The sequence below is a fragment of the Melanerpes formicivorus genome, unplaced genomic scaffold, assembly GCF_026170545.1.
Source record: "Melanerpes formicivorus ecotype bairdi unplaced genomic scaffold, bMelFor1.0.p_v2 SCAF_22, whole genome shotgun sequence".
In the NCBI taxonomy this organism is placed as follows: Eukaryota; Metazoa; Chordata; class Aves; order Piciformes; family Picidae; genus Melanerpes; species Melanerpes formicivorus.
In genome coordinates this window covers 10,698,463-10,716,893 of record NW_027142374.1, presented here as the reverse complement: position 1 = coordinate 10,716,893, position 18,431 = coordinate 10,698,463, and the positions used below count along the sequence as shown (strand labels likewise).

Sequence of the window (18,431 nt, the reverse complement as noted above, 5' to 3'; positions counted from 1 at the left end):
CATTATTCTTGCTGGAACACACCCCTCATTAAGATAAGCCAAGAATTCTTTTCACTTGCCAAATCATCAAGCCAATTAAATTATGGAGCTGACGACACAAGGCTGAATTTAGTCCTCAGCAAGAGGATTTTTATCTTTTGTTTGCCACTCTGCCAATGTTCTTATACAATCACTGTTTTCCACAATGTTTGGACAAAAATAGAGCATAAATACCTGAAGGTTTATGACAACTTTGCTTCTTTGTCACTTCTTCTGATCTTGTTTTCTGAGCATTTTTGTCTTCTGGGAGATCTGGTTGTTTAACAAATGATTTTGTGCTGACAGGAAGGCCTGGAGGCGGCTTCCCAGTGCCCACCAATTTCCAATCCTCCTTGACTGAAGCAGAAGTAGCAGTGGAAACAGCTGAGGGGATCAGCTTTGGAGACTCAGCACGACTTTCATTCTGGTATTTGAGTAAAGAAGATGTTCTCCTCAGTCTGACCCCAAACGGGTTTTCAACATTTTGTGCTTCATGGCCAGCCCACTCTGTAAAAGAATTCAAATGCAAATCACTGCCCTTACAATCTCGATCAAGTCTATCTGAAGTGGTCTTTGCTGACTCTTGGATGACTGCATCAAAACGTGTGTGTTCTTTGGTCATACCTTCAAACAAGTCTGGTCTTATAGGGGATGTTGGGGAACTTCTGTTGTAGGAATCTTCCTTTGAATTTGAACCCCCTGAGAGAGATCTTTGCCATGCTGGTGCAATGGTAAATCTGACTGGTTTAGCAGAAGCAGTCTTCAGTGGACTTTGTACATTTTCATCTAAAGATCCACTGCCTTCCACAGTTTTTCTGTGAGAAGGTGCATTGCTTATCAGGGAATCCTTACTGTCCTCATCAGAAGAGATATTACTCTTCAAGCCAGTCAAACTTGAAGAGGCAAGACATCCAATGGAAAGTTTTTCAGAAGCATATGATGTGCTGGCCTGTGGACTGCTTTGGTTGCCTTTTGACACAGAAACAGTTTCTGCTTTAAAACATACTTCCAATTTACTGGGAGGTAGCACGGAACTTGCTCCTGAGACAGAGGTATCAGTGTCCTTTTTTATTTCTGGATTGCCTTTGGGTGACTGAAATTCTATTATTTCACAAGTTTCTTTGTCATTTCTTGTTACTGAACTGTTTTCAGGCTTCAAAACAGTCACTGTCTGGATGTCAGAAGAAGACTCTGAATCAGCTACCGCAACCTGAGAAGTTCTTGGTGGAGTATCTGGTCTAGCATGGCTGGAAGGACTGTCAGTAGTACCTAAGCAGGCTTCTACTTTGCTGATAAACAGTGGATTCTCCTTTTCCTGGTCTTTGATGTTTAGGACCACAGAATTTACTAAGGACCTTTCTGTAACATCTGTCAATCTGTCTGTACCTTCTGTTTCCACACCTTTGCTAAACAAGTCAGCTGCTAGTATGTCTGGAAACACAACAGCTTCTCCTTCAATTTGCTGCACATTGGGAAATGCAGATACTTCAGTACTGGAATTTTGCTGATGTAATTTCAATTCCTCAGCAATCCCATCTGAACAGTATGACACTTTTGCACTGTGGTGTTCCTCCAAGTTCACTGGAGAAGGCTCAGGTCTCAGAAGGTGTGCAGCTGCTTTGAAGTGATGGTCCACGTCTGGAAGGCACATTTTCTCTTGCAGCAAAGCACAAGAGTCTTCTGCCACAAATGCAGAATCATGAGAGTCACAGGCAGTGCCACTGGGACCTTTTACACTGCCTCCCTTTGTACAATATCCCACCTGGGCTGATAATCCTGTATTAAACAGAGGAGAAGAATGTGCACTTAAAGGTTACAATTCAAGCACCATTTGCATCAGTAATTCATTCCTGATAATACAGCCATTTAGCATAACTTCCCTAAGTCTAGACACCATTGTGTGATAAAGGCTGTTAAAAGCATATTTAGAAATGGGCTGCCCAAGTGAGAAGACTAATTAAGTTTTCAGTCTGATCATATCTAATCTCAGGAATGACTGAAAGTTGTCTGCCTGAGGTGTACCAAATCAGTTGCTATTTATTTTCTGTGCTATTTAGTTCTTTCATTTCATTTCTTCTTTAGCTGCTGTTTAGTCCTTTTCTAGTTGTGAGACTACTAGCCAGAGTTCCTTACACATTTATTTATGCCTAGAAATGCTGTACAGAATTATCTGGAGGATTTTCTGTATTTAAGTAGAACATCTCAGCATCTTCCTCCTGCAGCTCCAGAAGGACTGATGCATGACAGCATCACATCCTGAGCCTGTCCTGACAAGACGGTGACAACATTAGCACTGCACTATAGCACTACCTCCAGCCAGTGCATTTTTAATGTAGTGTTAAGGAGAAAAGCCTTTGATGCTGTTTTGGAGAAACTGGATTTGTTTTTACAATTTACAATTTCAATTGTGTTACCACTGCCATTAGCTATTATTCAAATTATAAAGGGGGAGGTGGCAAAGGAAGACCCAGTAAACACAAGCCAATTAAAGTCACCTCACACACATAGCAGATACAATGTTGAGGTTAAGGTTTTCTGAGGTTCAAGGAACTCAGATGCCCAGTCAATGAGATGTAGCCAATAGTGTAGCATAGGTCCTGTGGGCCTTATGGAGAAGAGTTCAAGCACCCAAACTAGCAATACAAAAGTCTTTGTTACCTTCCCTATCACTTTTATGCTGGCCACTGCCAAGTAGTTCTGTTGATTTTCCCTTCTTTTCTGGAGTTGCAGGAAGACATGTTTCATTTTCCAGCTGTTCCACCTAATGAGGTGCAGTAAGATCGTATGATTAAAGAATAATGCACAAAGATTGTATTTTTTACATATGCATGTTCATGAATCTTCAAAATATAGATACAAACCCCACATCCTGTAATTTATCAACCCTGTGGGTAATGCTCCAGTTAAGAACCTACAAATCATTCAAGTTGAAAAAGTCAAAGGCAGCCCATTGGTCTCTCTGGAATCTGAAACATTCTGTGATTCACAAATTTTGAGTGAAGAAGGATGTTTTTCAGACATCACACAAGCTGCCTGGTGGCATAGAAGAGACCAAGCCAGAGACACTTCTAGTATCCCAACTGACACTCCACAATTAGCTTTTCTCCTTCAGCACTGTAGTTTTACCAGCTGCAGCACACAAAAACTCCAGTAAAGACTCTGTAGAGCCAAAGTATCCAAGAAAACCTCACTCTGTATGACACTCATATTGAATCTCTCACACCTGGCTCCCTTTTCTCAGGGCAGGGCAATTCTAACTCCACGATATATTTTCATGCCTGATTCTCTGACAGAGAGGAGGGCACACAGTCGAGAAGCATTGTTCTCTATTTCTGTGACACTCCAGCTCAACAATTTTATCTGGTGAATTTTGCCTCCACAGAAAATAAGATGAGAAGAATCTCATCCTGATTCCCCACCACCACCACAGAGCTGTATTTCTTTCCAAAGACCTTCAGTCTTCCCTTTGACATACAAAGAAGTTAAAGCCAATCTGAAATTGTTTGTAGAAGTGGACTTGGGCTTCTTTAAAACTGAAAACTAACTGTTCAAACAACAGGAATGATTTTACAAATGAAGTGTAATCCACAACATTTTTGGCTAAATAAAGCCCAAAGTTGCACTTTTCTTCAGCTGCCATGATTGAAGATTTCTGAGTCTCTTTTGGTTGGTGGAAAATAGGTTGTTTCCCTACTTCCAATGGAAGAACAAGAAAAGTAAAGGAGTATGGACAGGCAAAGAAAAAACCCCAAAATATTTAAAACAATCAAAAGATCACATCCATTTCCCTGTGTACAGTGACTCTTTCCCAGAAAACACTTACCTGGGGGGTTTGCTGATTCTTGTTGGTGAAGCCTTTCTGTCTGCGGGGGTTAATGGCAATCCTGTGCCTGGCTGCTGAAGTGTCCAGGCAGCCAAGGGGACTGGCAGGGATGGTGAAGTCAACGGGAAGGAAGCTGCTGCCTCGTGAGCTGTGGGCCCCTGCAGTGGCAGATGATGAAGGACTGATGGGCCTGGAAGAAGCTCCAGAAGGTATCTGTAAAACACAAACACATCACTATATGTTTTGTTTGGCTTCCCTACGTCTCCAAAACAATTGCTTTGCGAGCTCATTCCATTTTAGAAGCCTGTAATGGCTGTAGTTTTGGACATGAATTCTCACTTCAAAGGCATGCCTAATGTCATCTCTGTATAGAGATTCCTCAGTTCTGTGTGTACAGTTGTATGTAACACAAAAGTGAGAAATACCTGTCTTTCTCACATGGCAAGAGCCTCAGCTTGTCCTCTTTCCAATTCTTAGCAAAGAAAACATTTGCAATATAAGTATGCACCAGCAGGAGACACTGGTGAAACTTTTTAGCTGCCTTTTCATCCCAATAATGTCATCCATTGCAGGAATGTTATTAACAAGCCACAGGAGGAGCATGGACACTTGCTTCTCATTGTTTCTGCTTGTAAGGAAGTTACCATTGTAATTTTTCTCTTTTAATATCTACTCTCCCAGGAAAACCAAATGCTTCTCCAACAAGTACCCCAGAACCATCTTGCAGACAGTGATGTGGATCTCACCCTTGCAGCAAGACCAGTGAGGGGAACTGAATAGCAGTAACCTTTGATTATGCTATCAAAATAAAGGGTTTGCAGAAGTGTTTGCAGAGAATCCCTTAAACATGCAGGTTGATTGGATTTGTTACTGACTGGAAATACAGACCAGACTTTCTGGAGCATTTGCAAAGTTTCAGATATGCCAAACAAGTTTCATTCAGTATAAGACACCTGCTGTTTTGGCTTTGGTCACAAAACCAGGTTAAACACAGCCATTTCACTGCGCTTGGCATTCAGATTTTAGTTTTGTTTAAGCTTAGGATATAACACAGAATTTTAAAACATATGCTGACAAAGTCACTTGCTGGGCAACAGCCTCACTTTTAGCTTTAGTCAGAAAGTGGGTACCTAATAAATGAGGAAGGCACTGAGTGATGGGAGGTACATGAGTGGTACACCACACAGTGGTGAAAGCGGCATGAAGCTCTTGGAAAACCCAGTGATGCAACACAGGACAAAGAAATGAAGTAACTATCATCTGCAGCACAATCACATCCTCCTTTTCCTTTATTAAACATACAGCATGGTTAAATGGAATAATTGGTGTAGATTTCTTGGTGCCTTTTACAAATGTCCTCATCTTGGGGATGAGGTTATTCAGTTTAACTTTCAAATGCTACTGAAGAAAAAATACTTAGGAAAAGTTGGGGGGGTTAATTTTAAATAAATATACTGGCAAGGTTGCTGCTAAGCCAAACTGGTGACTAAGAAAAATACTTGAGTAAAGGCACATGATATTGTAGAGAAGCTACCCAGGTTCCTAGTGAGCTGGGGAGAAAAAGGAAGAGCCTTTACATGGGGAATTCTCTGCCAAACAGAAGAGAGAAAAAAATGTCTCCTGTCCTTGTCTTTCTGTTCTGTAAGACCAGAAGAGCTCAAAGACTTCAGAACTGGATAGAAAAGGATGTTTTGCATGGTATGAAGAAAACAGTATGCTGGCTTACAAAATGAAGCATTGTAGTAAGAATAAAAAACGTGCATTAATAACATGTACATTGAAGTAAGGATAAAATATGTATAAAAAGTCATTTAAAATAATGACAATCCAAGTCACCTAGATCCCTTAGGCTTCTCAAGTTGTGTGACTACTAGTCTGCTACAAGGGGGAGACATTGCTGTATCTTTCTCTAATGCAAAAGATCTAGGAATGACTGAGCAGGAGAGTGTCTGATCTCAACCAGGGACAGGAAAGTTGAGCCAGTCTTGCCCAAAGGTTGCTCTTCCCCTTCTCAAAGGCTGGCCGAAAAGAGAGTGAAAGGGAAGATGTCCTTAGCAGTGGGTAACACTGACTCTCAAGATGCTGTCTCGACTGCTTAAGGCCCTCTTCATCTTCCAGGCAACCTGATACCTCCCCTTTACTTGTGGTCTATTATCAGTTTCACAGAAGGTTAAATTGTGTTTTCTCTGTCGAGCTTCTCAAATCAGGATTCTGCACAAAGGGCTGCAAAGCTTGGGCCAAATGGCCTGTAGCTGTTTGGACCCATAAATATTCCCCTCCTCAGTTAAATGACAGATTACTGTGCTTATACAATAGCAAGGGCTATCCCACAAACAGAATCCACTTTGTTGAAGTGGTGGGTGCTTTTGTCATTGGCATTTGAAGACCCCTATCTGTGGTCTGACTGGCCTTTCAGACATTATATTATCACTGGAGAAAATCAACATAAGCAAAGCTTGCAAGACTGTCTTGAAAGCATGAGATGGGCAGGAATTCAGCTTCAAGCAGCAAGGACAATCAAGGTGAAGGTCCCCTAGGCTCCTCTCCAAAAATATGACCTCTGTAAAATTTTCCAAGCTGGTCTAGGAATAGACTATGTGGTTTGACAGCAGAGTCTGTTGAATCTGATTTATTATCTGAGTAAAACTGCAAACTGACACAAACCTTTAACTGTGGAATACCTGAATGAGTTGGTCCTGCAGTTACTTCCCCATGACAAAGGAGATGCAGGGCATTGGTCTCAAGTCACTGCTGATGGGCAAGTATTACTAAGCTATTACTGCTGTTGAGTATTAGGGTCCTAGAACAAGGAAGTGGAATTGAAGTGCTTTGCCTTGTCCAGTTTTCTCTGGTACAACTTTACAGATTCATACTGTGTCACAGAGTGGACTATGCTGTTCACAGTAAGAACTTACTAATAGATTTCTGCCTCTTTTAATTTGGTTCATATTCAAAACATAGTGAGAGGTACATCTGCAGTACCATTTGCATCACTCTGTTTATGAATTGTTTGCTAGGATACACTGCACCCAGAACAGATTTTTATTTGTTTTTTTAATTAAAAAAAAATATAATATAGTATTATTGTACTGGCTCCATACAGACACTACACATGCTGTCTCAGGAATGTTTATTAGCAGGAAAAGCAGCTATTTACCTGTTCATCTTCACTGTCTGTCCCGCCTAAACTCAAAGAGCTATGACGCTGAACAGGGTTGGAGGACTGTGGGATAAAACAAGGAAGAGGGTAAGTCAAGGGAAGTATCACATTGAATTTTATGGGACTAGATTTCCAGTGCTAATTATGAGAAAACACAAAAGGAAAGGTACAGGAAGGGTCAGTGAGTCTCTGCCTCACAGAGTAGGTTTCATTTGCTCACTGGGAGTCAAACATAAAGTAGGGGACATTTATCCTGCTATGAGATAGGCTCTCAAGGTTGACCACATGAGGCAATATATTTCATAAAGTTGTTCTGACTGTTTTAGGATCTTCAAATGTACAAATGCTCATATGCTTACCCAAGTGCAAAATCATACCTCAGCTGTGAGAAGGCAATTCCTAAGAAAGAAGATAACCCAAATTCCCTCTGATTTACATTAGGACCTGCTCTCCTCAGATTCATAGGATTGCCACTTCCTGTCAATTCAGCTAACACAGTGCTATTCCAAACTTTGAACTGTTTTATTCCAAAACCAGTAATTGTTTAAGGTTCTCTTGCAGTTCCCATAATTTTGGTTTTCCTTGATAGCTTTAAAACACTCTAAGTATCTTCTCCTTTCACAGGTGCAGGAAACTTTCAGTCCTTTGAAGCTAGAACAGTAAATTCATGTGTGCAGTGTGAGCATCTGAGCTCGTTCTCAGACTGGGAGTGTAACAGTCACAGTAACGCAACAGTCACCTGTGAATAATTAACTTCTTATGCTTTCTGACATATAGGTCTGCCAGGGGAGACTGCCTTGCCCAAAGGCACTGAGAGTTGTCACATCAACTGAATTTCTCTTCTCTTTCCCTAATGACAGAGATCAGAACTTCCCCAGCACTGGTCTGCATGAAAGCATATGAAACTGTGCTCTGGAGGGGTATTTGTACTACTCACAGTGTCAAGTCCATAATCCACCTAGGTGATTTGTTCTAGTTTTGACTGATCTGCACCATCAGATTTACCAAAAGCAAGCAAGAATGTCTTCCCCTTGTCCAAGCAGATTTTATCTTTTCAGTACAGGTGGTCACCGAAGTGACATAACAATTATACCTTGCTTGGTGAATCTGTCAGAACTTCATGAAGGGTTGAAATTTCAGGAGGGCTTCTAGGTAAACCATCATCTTCAGAAACTGCACCTGCATCTTCCAGTTTCTTTCCAGTTATAACAAGAGGAGGTGATCCAAGCCTGATGTTCTGCTGCAGCTGAAGCTGTGGTTGAAAATTTATTTAGAATTTAGACTCCCAAATACATTATTTAGAGGGGGCATTTGGGATACTTTTACCCCAGTTGCTCCCATTAGGCATGCAGATTATTTTACTTAACAGAAATACCTGAAAAAGCAGCCCAGCTACAGACATTAGCCACAAAGAAAATGTCACTTAGTTACATTCATCAAGGACCCATCATTAGAAATGGGTTCGGTACAAAATTAAAATCAAACCCGGTTTTCTTCAGTCAGTTATCACAGACAGAAATGATACCATTCAAGGAAATTTCTAGAAGTTTAATTCAGTTTAAATTTAAAACTTAATAATGTCTAGATTTAAGTATTCTTTAAATAATGACGTATATCTGGATGTCCCCAAAAGTCACACGAAGTATTGTCGGTCAGCAGTTCCAACTGGAACATCACAAAGCCGTTCCAAACGTTGAGCGCTGATCACCGTCCTCTCCAACACAAGCAGCTGAGTCCTACTTTTTATACAAAGACAGTTCAGTTCAATTTCTGGTCCACTGTAATGAACTGCTTGTCAATTATCCCCCCAGCATGATCCTGTCTACAGCAAGAATGATAACAGCAGCCAGGAACAACTTTGTTTGTAAAGGAGTATGGGGATTCTTTTCCAAGATTGCACAAAAGAATGCTCTGGCAGGCCCTGACCCTAGAAAAATAAAACAAAGTCTGCAACCTCACAAGCAGACAGATGTTCCCTCACACTAAAAAAGTTCAGATCTCAGGAAACGCCATTACTAAAATTCTTGGCTTAAGCCTGTCGGCTGTCAAAGTTGGAACAGAAACAAGTCTGAACAAAAACTCTGTCCTTCAACTCAAAACCTCTCAACTGAATATTCCCAAGATAAATATACAGACTTGTTTTTGTGGGGCTTTTTCTTTTATTATTTGCTTATTAAACCAGATTGGGAAATTCTAGGCCTAATTTGTTCTCTTCTGCAAGCTATGCATTCATTTATACCTCTGTAAAATAGATCTAAACAGCTGCCGTTCTTATTCAGCAAGATTCATTTGGAATGTAATTCCTATAGCTCTAACAGCCAGGTGGGGTAGGACAATGCCACTCTTTAATCCCCTAGTCCTCCAGCTCAAAAAGCTTTCTTGCTCTTTAATCCACAACAATCCAAGAAGTATCACCAATGTGATTTGCAAAAGCAGGACTGATGACAAACTGCATGGAGAACAAGACATACACCATATTTGTGCACTTCATGAGAAGGAAAATACAGAAAGTCAACTTTCCTTTTCTCTCTTTTCACAACTTCCCATCTCTGCCTTATTAAATTTATTACATGCAGACAGCAAAGTTTTGTGAGAGAAGTCTCAGAATTGACAGTCTGTTTTCTACTGGTGGAAGCTGATTTACATTGCTAAGAAAGTAACAGCTTTTATTAATGCTTGGCTTTTACCCTGACAAGAGTCAAGCTCACAGAAAAAGGCTGTCTTTTATGTTTACAAAAAACAGTGCTGGCAGTATTATGTTACCATGCAGGATGATGGACGGATGAAGAGAGGGCACAGTAAACTGTAGGTAGCATGAAAAGAGGTTTATTTCCCCAACAAAGTTCTGTCAGATATAAACATGACTTCTCCTGCTACTCCTATTGTTATACAAAATATACCCTGAATGGAAGCTTAGCCTATTTTGCAGTCTTATGGAGGAACAACTCCCTCTGTGAAGCTCCTATTACTTAACATGTGATGCAATTGTGTTTTGCAACATGAAGCTCACAGTGAGCAAAGGAAGAATTTCAATGGCCTTTGGCTGCCTTATCAATGGTTTGTTTTCAGTCTCTGTAAAAGCTTTAAACATTTATCTCAGTGCTCCAAGTTGGGCAGTTATTGAAATGCAATTAATATAACCAACAGTTGATAAGGGAGCTGTCAAGTAGGGTTCAGTATGTGCCTTTGAAGAAGGAAATGACCTAGCAGAATATGGCATCCTTTGCTGGCAGAGATCGGAAGAATAACGATATAAATAAAGCTGTCACCAGAGTGCCCTGACACATCTGTCACCCCACACACTTACACAGCTGCTGGTGCTAGTTTGTACAGTGAAAACATCATAGCCAGAACTGCCAGAAAGAATAACACATCAATAATATATAAAGACAAACAGTGTAATGTAGACGCTACAGTATAAATAAATGGCCTTAACCCCAAAGCAGTAGCTATGATGTAAAGAATGGAAATCCCTTTGGAAGAGGACACACATTAAGGAAGGCTTCCAAGAGTCCACAAACTGGATTCATGTCACTCGCACTCTATGGGGCCTGGGTAAGGCTGAAAGCACCAGGACTGCTCTAAGATGTGGCTTACAAGAGGTAGAATAGACACAAAAGTAATAAATGTGGCTAGGGACACTCCAGCCAACAAAATCTTCAGGCATGCAGCAGAGGAATCAAGCAACAGAGTTTCCTAGGAGGCAGCTAATACAGAGCAGCACCATGAATGACAGCACGATGCTCTCACCTGCAAAGTTTTCACTCTTCCAGGTGTGTTTCCTTGAGACAATATATCACTTGCCACATTTCCTGGTGCAGAATCAAAAATGAAGACACTGTCATGAGACAAGGCTTTGTTTCCCATGCTTCTTTTGGGCCTGGGAAGGAAGGAAGGAAGAGTGGTCAGTGCACTAGGTACAGCGCTCCAATACTTCTCTGCACTACTTCACCAGGGCAGAAGGATCATAAAGAGGCCAGGGTGAGATGTAGCTTGCTTAATTTCATATTTGTGCATGTTAGCTAAGGTAGCCATCACTAGTTCCTTTTATACTCATTAGAGAGAAGAAACACTTTTTAGGATGCTGATCAAATTCAGGCGTCTCTCTTCACGTGTCCTCGGCATCTGCATTGAACACGCTGGCCAGTCTATGTGGACTACAGAGGGAGTCTAGATTCATTAGGTCAGATGCTGGGATTTAGTTGGATGCATGCCACCCTGAGAGATATCTACGGCACAGCGGGGAGTGACAGGAATCCCCCATCCTCCTGTGGTGGGAATGTGCCTAGCATGAGACATTCAGGATACAACTTTTGCAGTCCAGTTTGTGTCATACCTGTCAATCTGTGACATATTTTTCCTCTTCCAGTTCCACTGGGAGTTTTTAAGGCCAGGCCAGATGTAGCTCTGGGCAACCTGATCCAGTGGAGAGTGTCCCTGCCCATGGCTGGGGGACTGGAACTAGATAATCCTTGAGGTCCCTTCCAACCCTGACAATTCTGTGATTCTATGTTTAACAAATTTGAATCAAATCCTCTAAGGTCCAGCAATAAAACCAGTTCTGTTCACCTGTATCATGAACATCATCAGATCTCAAGCATAGTACAAAATGTACATGGGACACATATCCACAGCCACAGTTACATAGCCATCCATGGCCAAGTTAAAGTACCTAGGTAAGATCTTCCAGCTTTGCTTCTGTGCTTGCTGGGTGTTCAGTCCAGTAAAGCTCTGGTGAGTTCCCACAACAGCTATTAACTGACTTGTAATCAACTGATATGGACTGGTGTTGGGCTATTAGGGTGTATGGGGCAATTTTTGCATTTGGGTGGTACAAGGAAGGCTCCAAATCTTTTATTCACCCAGTTCCACCAGCACAGGTAAGAATATTGCTTTGTCCAAAAGACTATAAAGACGGCCTCTACCAGGATTTCATTCTAGCATTTAACTGGAAAACAGCAGAGAATACAAATGTTGTTGGCTGCCAGCCTTGTAACCCACAAATTACAAGGATTCCTTGGCTCAGCTGCTGTGCAGGCAATGCTCATTGCCTCTGAAAATTTTACTCTGGGTAATAGGGGATGATTAGGAACAGACCTCTGACATGGAAAATCCAGCAAGTCTAACACTTTTCTGGCAAGGAAATCAAATAGAGGAGGTCTCTGCTATTTGCCTAACCTCAGATTCTATCTTTATTTAGAAGAAAGCCCTGAAACACTGTGAACTTTCATAAAGTAAATACAGCATGTAAAAAAACCCCAAACAAATGGCTCTTTTTCCCTCGTGCATCTCCCTCTTTACATCTCAAGAGACAACAGCTCCTTTGTCTGCGTGACTAACTCTCCTGTTGCCCCAAAGGTGTAGTCAATCAGTACACAGTTATGCCAAGTCTCACAGCAGGGAAAAATAATGTTGGTCTATGTTTATGTTGTGTCAAGGACAATTTGAGCTCTTTCTCTCACAGCACAGGCCAGGCTTCATGCTTCCTCCCATCATCTGTAATAGCTTATGTCTGTATTAGTTTGTAGGACAGTTCTACACACAAGTAAGGCACTTGCCTTACTTCAGCCTTAGAGTGAATGAAGCCATCCTGCCTTTTGTGTGTAATTTTAGAGACCTTTCCAGCATGAAAGATAACTTATATGGACTAGACATAATTTTACTGCATTCAGAAAGACACTGGCATGCAACTCTTATTTATTATAAAGTATATTCATTATTATTTGGCATATTTTGTATTAGTGCAGAGAATGCATGTGCATTAGGATGTATTAACATGTTTAATTTGGGATTTCCTCCTTTCCTTTACTTTGAATCCTCTAGCAGTAAGAGTTGAGGTTTCATTGTTCTTGAGATTGCCAGTCTAAGACCCTTTTCTTTCTTTGTCTCTCTGCATATGTATTGTATCTGTTTGAAAAGTAATTGCTGTATTTTCTTCTGGCAGCCACAAAAAGACCACTGGATCACTGGATTGAATCATAGAACCAACTGCTGCTTTAGTACAGATGAGTCTCTTAGGTGCAAATATACATTTGTGTGTAATTCCAGGCAGTGTATTTATATGTGCACTGAAGGTAAACTGTTAGCTAAATCCCTAGATGTTTTAGCCACTGTATCTTCATGCTGATTTCCCTATATGAATGCTCAACTCATTCTTGTGTATCACCACTGAGCTGCCAAGACTGAGGAGATGATGGGACTCTACAGTCAGTGGTAAAACTACTCCTAAAGTCATCATGCCTGTGCCATCTTCCACTTCTTATTGCTGCAACCCTATTCCTTTCATAAGTGTTTGAAGCAGGGGACAAGGTGGTGACACAATTCCTTCTCAAAGGCAGCTGCAGCCTGCCAAAGGACTGAGTGCCCATCACAAACACCAGGGCAATTTAAAATATTGCCCCAGCAGTTTTTCTTGCTCAAAGCCTTTTAACTGAACCAAGGGACCAAATTTTCCTCTATGTAAGGTCTTTTATCCTTTTGATGATACAGAAAGGAAGTCATCCATGGCACATTCTTTAACTTTTCCATCAAAGTTTTTCCACTTCCCCTCAAAACTCATGCCTGTCAGAAGACAAAGAGGCAGGGACACATAATGCTCCCTTCCCCTTCACAGATGCCCAGTCCCACTGATTCCTTGACATCTGAGCACACCCCTTTGGCTGCTAGAAGAAGCCTTAAGCACATCTAGGGGGCTGGTCTCTGGTCAGCATTCAGAAAAGTTACATTTTAAAAAGATTACATGTGAGGGGTTTGGAAAAAATAAGGTGGGGTCTGGTGGAATTAGAAAACCAGAGCTTCTGCCCTAAGAACAAACAAACAGCAGCATTGTTCTGGACTGGTTTTGACATTCTGCATGTCAGAATTGCAAAGCTCAGGGTCCTGCCATAAAATCTTCACAAGCTGTATTTCCACTGGCTTTCAGGATCAGGTTTTGGAAAGGATTATTTAGCTCAGTCTCTCTAGGTAATTACAAAGCATGCTTATGCCATGCAGGGTTTGAACATCATAAGGTTTTCCAGTAGCACAAACATACCCTCTAACTTCTTGGATAGCCCATCTAATCTCTAAGGGGGAGAAAAAAACACAACAGAAGGGTTTTACTTATTTCCTGATCTCTGATCTTGCAAAACAGTTCATAACCACTCAAGGATAGCTCTGAGGCAAACAACAATTGGACTTGATGTACTTGGGTAAGGGCAAAAGAAAGAGTTTGCACCCACACTGCCTCTGGAGCAGACAGTTGATTGCAAGCCATATCACTCCTATGGGCTATTGGGCTAAGTTCAGTCGTTCCGCAGCTTTTTGGACTGGGTTAACTGAGTCACTCTAATCCCCCTTACCCCAGGGGACTGGTTGTGTGGTCACTTACTCTGTTGCATTACACTAACATACAAAATAAAGAGATTGCTGTTTCATTCCCAGATAATTTCCATGATGCAGTTGCATAAACACAGCAGAGAGTGCGGAGAGGTGGTGCAAGGAGGAGCAACATTCATGAGAAAGTAGCATCTGCCAGCTGTGCCACCAGAAGAAATGCACTGTCCAGCTCCACCAAATGCCTGATTTGATAATGCAAAGCATTTGGCAGCACATCCCACTCCAGCCACCTATTCATGCCCTCTGCCAGTATCACATCTATCTAATGTCCCCTCCACCAAAACACAGCAAACCATAGGATGGGGCTGGTGTTTTGTCACACTTTGTTAGTCTGCAGCTCCACAGCCCAAGGCTGAGGGTAATTCAAAGAGGGGCCCAGCTGAGCTAACAGGGGAGTATGAGGAGGGTAGGGAAAACAGCCAAAGTACAGGTTGCCAGGTACCAATGCATAACACCCCTGGCAAAGAGACATAAGCATGTTCTGAGGGTTATCCCATCCCAGATTCAGTCAGAGGTGTGCAATCTAAACATTGTGTAGTTTAATGGTCTAAAGCTATCAGTGTTATCAGAGCAAGCTAATAGCTTGTATTACACTAGCTGAAAAAAGACAAGGTTTTCAACTAACATCATCGTTCAGGGACCTGAGAATTGCTCTGGACACATCTTAAGGACTTGCAAATCTTGTTTGCATGCACAGTACTTCAAGGGTAGCTGACACAGAACTAGAAGCCTTCAGCTGTCATCTGTACATAAATGTCTACGTAAGCAGTGATCCATACTGATAAGACACCAAAAATACTTCTTTCTCTTTCCCCAGCCATGACAGAGGGTATCACTGATGCCAGAAGACAGTAACTCAACTTCCTGCATGTTCTCTGTACTAGCACTATTCAATAATCATCATCCTCTTAAAAAGTTGCTGCTGATCAGACCTTCCAGGACAGATTTCAAATACAAACAGCAATCAAACCAATCTGGGCTATCTGCAGTTTTAGACTAAGAGGTTAGATCACGCCTGCCCCTGGCTGCACTTCCCCTCCTCTCCAAGCTGGCTTTTCAAGCACTAGCAAAGAAAGAGGAAATTCCTGGAATTCCTTCATCAGCATTAGGGTTTGTTTTGCACAGACTTGGACAGAGGTTGATCCTAAAGGGCCAACTCACGCTTTCATCTGACTCCTGTGAGAGGTCTGCTTTTATTTCTTTATTTTCCTTCCCCACCAGCTTACCCTGCCTCCTTCGGTGAATGAAGTGCAGTAGTGTCGAGCACAGAGATGCTGACATCGCTGCTGGACTGGCTAGGTTTTAAATTACTCTCCCCCCTGGGAGGTGGACGTTCTTTCCTTTTCTTCTTGGCAAAGAAGTTCTTGAAAGTCTGAAATTTAGATTTCTTCTTTCCTGCAACATGAGAAAAATGAAACTTTAGGGAAGTTGGAGGTGTTGCTTGGCTTGGATAATGTTATCTCTTAATTTCTAGAGGAAGTGTCAAAGCTAAAGCAGCCCTTTCAGTTTTAGTCAGCTCCTTTGTAAATAATTCAGTGCTGGAGCCCAGTGAAAGGCAAAGCTGCAGTTCTTACAGTTGCTGTCTATGAAGCAGTGATGGCATCAAGCTGACAATAGTGGTACTTACTTAGGTTCCAGGTTATGAGAAATACACCTTATGCAGAGAACAGATCTTCCCACAGCTGAACTGTGAGCATGCCAATTATACCTAGCATATCTTCAATAAAACAATTGATGTCACTGTCTTTAACTCTTACTGTTTTTTACTTAGCTCAGTTTAGCTCTGCTTGCTCTTTACTCAGTGCTGTAAGGAGACCCCCTGAAGAAACTGACAAAAGAATTCACAAACTCTAATCCTAAAATTAAACCACTGCCCCCAAATAAAATCAACAACTCCTCCAAGGACAATGGATCAAATTTGAATTAAGATACTGCCCTGCAGGACATGAAGTCCCCACACAGCAGCCTAAGAACACAGCTAGAAAACTGTTAATCTGATTTCAGATTTTCCATTGTCCAAACAAAATACAAAAAGAATAAACCATATGAGACATCATTGACTTTTTTCATTTTTAATAACCTAAGGTGCTTTAACATTCTTATTTCTATTGCCATTCATCATGCACATGCTTCATTTTGTCACTGACAATGGATTGAGAGGTCAGTTTGGAGTGGTTTGGGTCTAACTGTTGTAATAAGGCTCCTGTGACTGACTTAAATACATAGGCAGAGCAATAACATCACTGCACATCTGAGCCAAATTCATTGTTCAATTAATACTTTACAGAAGTTGGCATAATAAATTCCCACAGCTGGATGATTCCTTCGTAAGCAGGGCATTATTTCAACACAATTATTGTCTTCTCCCATCGATGATTTAGTTGGCGATGCTGTCTCAACGTGTGCCCTGTACGTGTAGGGATCTCTGCCAAAGGGCCTTATCTGGGCTGAAACTGTGCCACCACACAGCTGCATCAGACAGTAGCCACTGTGAGAAGCAAACAATGATACTGAGATCTACTCACCCTGTCTCCTCCCTCTTCTTGAGACCAGTGCCAGCACCATGTGTCAGGACATACAAGGACTGCTACACGGTCCGGCACGGACAGATGACATAGCCACCTCTCTGAGAGCAGCAGCAGCCAGGGAAGGTCTGCTCACTGCTTTTCAAGTGACTTGAGCTGTCACTGAAGCCAAATTCTTTTTCAAACCATGTAGATCAAAACTACCAATGGAGTCCCACTCACCTTAATAATAATGGCACTTCAATGGCAGGTTTATCAGTGGAAGACCTTCATGTCTTCCACTGTTGCATATCAGGCAGTAAGTGAATGACACAAGCCACAGAAAACATACAGGTTATACTGCCTGTCCCAGACTACACAGCTGACCCCCAGGCTTGGGGATTTGTTAAGATTCTCACAGGGTTCAATGAGTTTCATGCTACGCCCACAGCAAGAACCAGTAAGAGAAGACAAGTCACCAGGAACCATATGTAGAACATATATAGAATCATATATAGAACAAGTGTGTTGAGTGTCCTTTAAAAGTCTTCAGAAATGCCTCCCTACTATTACTGCCCTTCGTATCAGCAACTGGACAACATACACAGTATTCCCCCAGAAAATTTGCCAAAGCTGAGTTGGTTTATTTCAGATGAGAAAAACAAAAGAATAAGAAGTTTCACAAAAGCAGTGTCCAAAATGATCAATTTGGCAATGTCTGCTAACAGTTCAACCATGGAAGACTGCTACATGCAGGACATTGCCATGTAGACTGGTCAGTGGTACAGACACAAAGCAAGTTCCACGCCAGTACAAATACTACTGAAGAGCTTAATCAGATGCTGGCATTTCCAGAAAACCAAAGGAATGTTTAAAAGAAACCAAAATCACAAGACAATAGCAACAAAAAAGAGAAGTAATCATAAGGACATTTAAGAGAAACAGACACAAGTCCTACCACAAAGAGCAACATTGTCAAGGTAATACTCCAGACACTTGTTAAGATCAGAAGAGGGGCTAACTTCAGAAGGGAGGCCATGGATTTGCAAACACTGACAATGAATAAACCTCATCTGGCATGGGACAGTGCTTGGGTATCATTGTGCAACAGAGGGTCCTCTGATGCAGACACATGAGTTACTTCAGTGCCTTCTCTAGCCTCAAACTCATTACTGATGTGTGGTGCACACCCCCTCCAGCAATAATTCCTCTCAGCCACACTGTCGGCTGCATTCCTTCAGCCGTTCCAGATGCATGAGAAAACATAAAGCTTCCCTGCAGTTCCAGAAGATGGGCACTTGCCGTATTATTATTTAAAAAAAACTAAAATCACTACTAGACACTTAGTGCTGCACGCAGATAAACACTGTGGGCCTGCTCCATATGAGAGCATTTGGCCATAAAGGCACAGCTCAGAAAGACGATGTTCCTGCTTGCTTCCTGCTGCCAACGGCTGTGCGCTGGTTTCACGCAGCACGTAATTCCAAGGTGCCTACACTTCAGTGCACTGCGAAGCAGCCCAACACATCACTAAACTGGTAGAGTGCTC

The 18,431-nt window shown here is 41.8% G+C and overlaps 1 protein-coding gene across 6 annotated transcripts in view; it reads right to left on the bottom strand.

The window, feature by feature from the left end:
- The window catches only part of KIAA1210 (KIAA1210 ortholog), a 63,549-nt gene that overhangs the window by 13,476 nt on the left and 31,642 nt on the right, over window positions 1-18,431 (bottom strand). For 5 of the 6 annotated variants that reach the window (XM_068152154.1, XM_068152155.1, XM_068152151.1 and 2 more), the window contains exons 3-9: window positions 15,605-15,773; window positions 10,752-10,881; window positions 8,095-8,253; window positions 6,999-7,064; window positions 3,842-4,054; window positions 2,677-2,779; window positions 214-1,794 (exon numbers count right to left, since the gene is read on the bottom strand). In XM_068152154.1, coding sequence (XP_068008255.1) covers window positions 214-1,794; window positions 2,677-2,779; window positions 3,842-4,054; window positions 6,999-7,064; window positions 8,095-8,253; window positions 10,752-10,881; window positions 15,605-15,773 — 2,421 coding nt within the window. The remainder of the gene's footprint in view (window positions 1-213; window positions 1,795-2,676; window positions 2,780-3,841; window positions 4,055-6,998; window positions 7,065-8,094; window positions 8,254-10,751; window positions 10,882-15,604; window positions 15,774-18,431) is intronic. The other variant, XM_068152156.1, reaches the window with a different exon arrangement.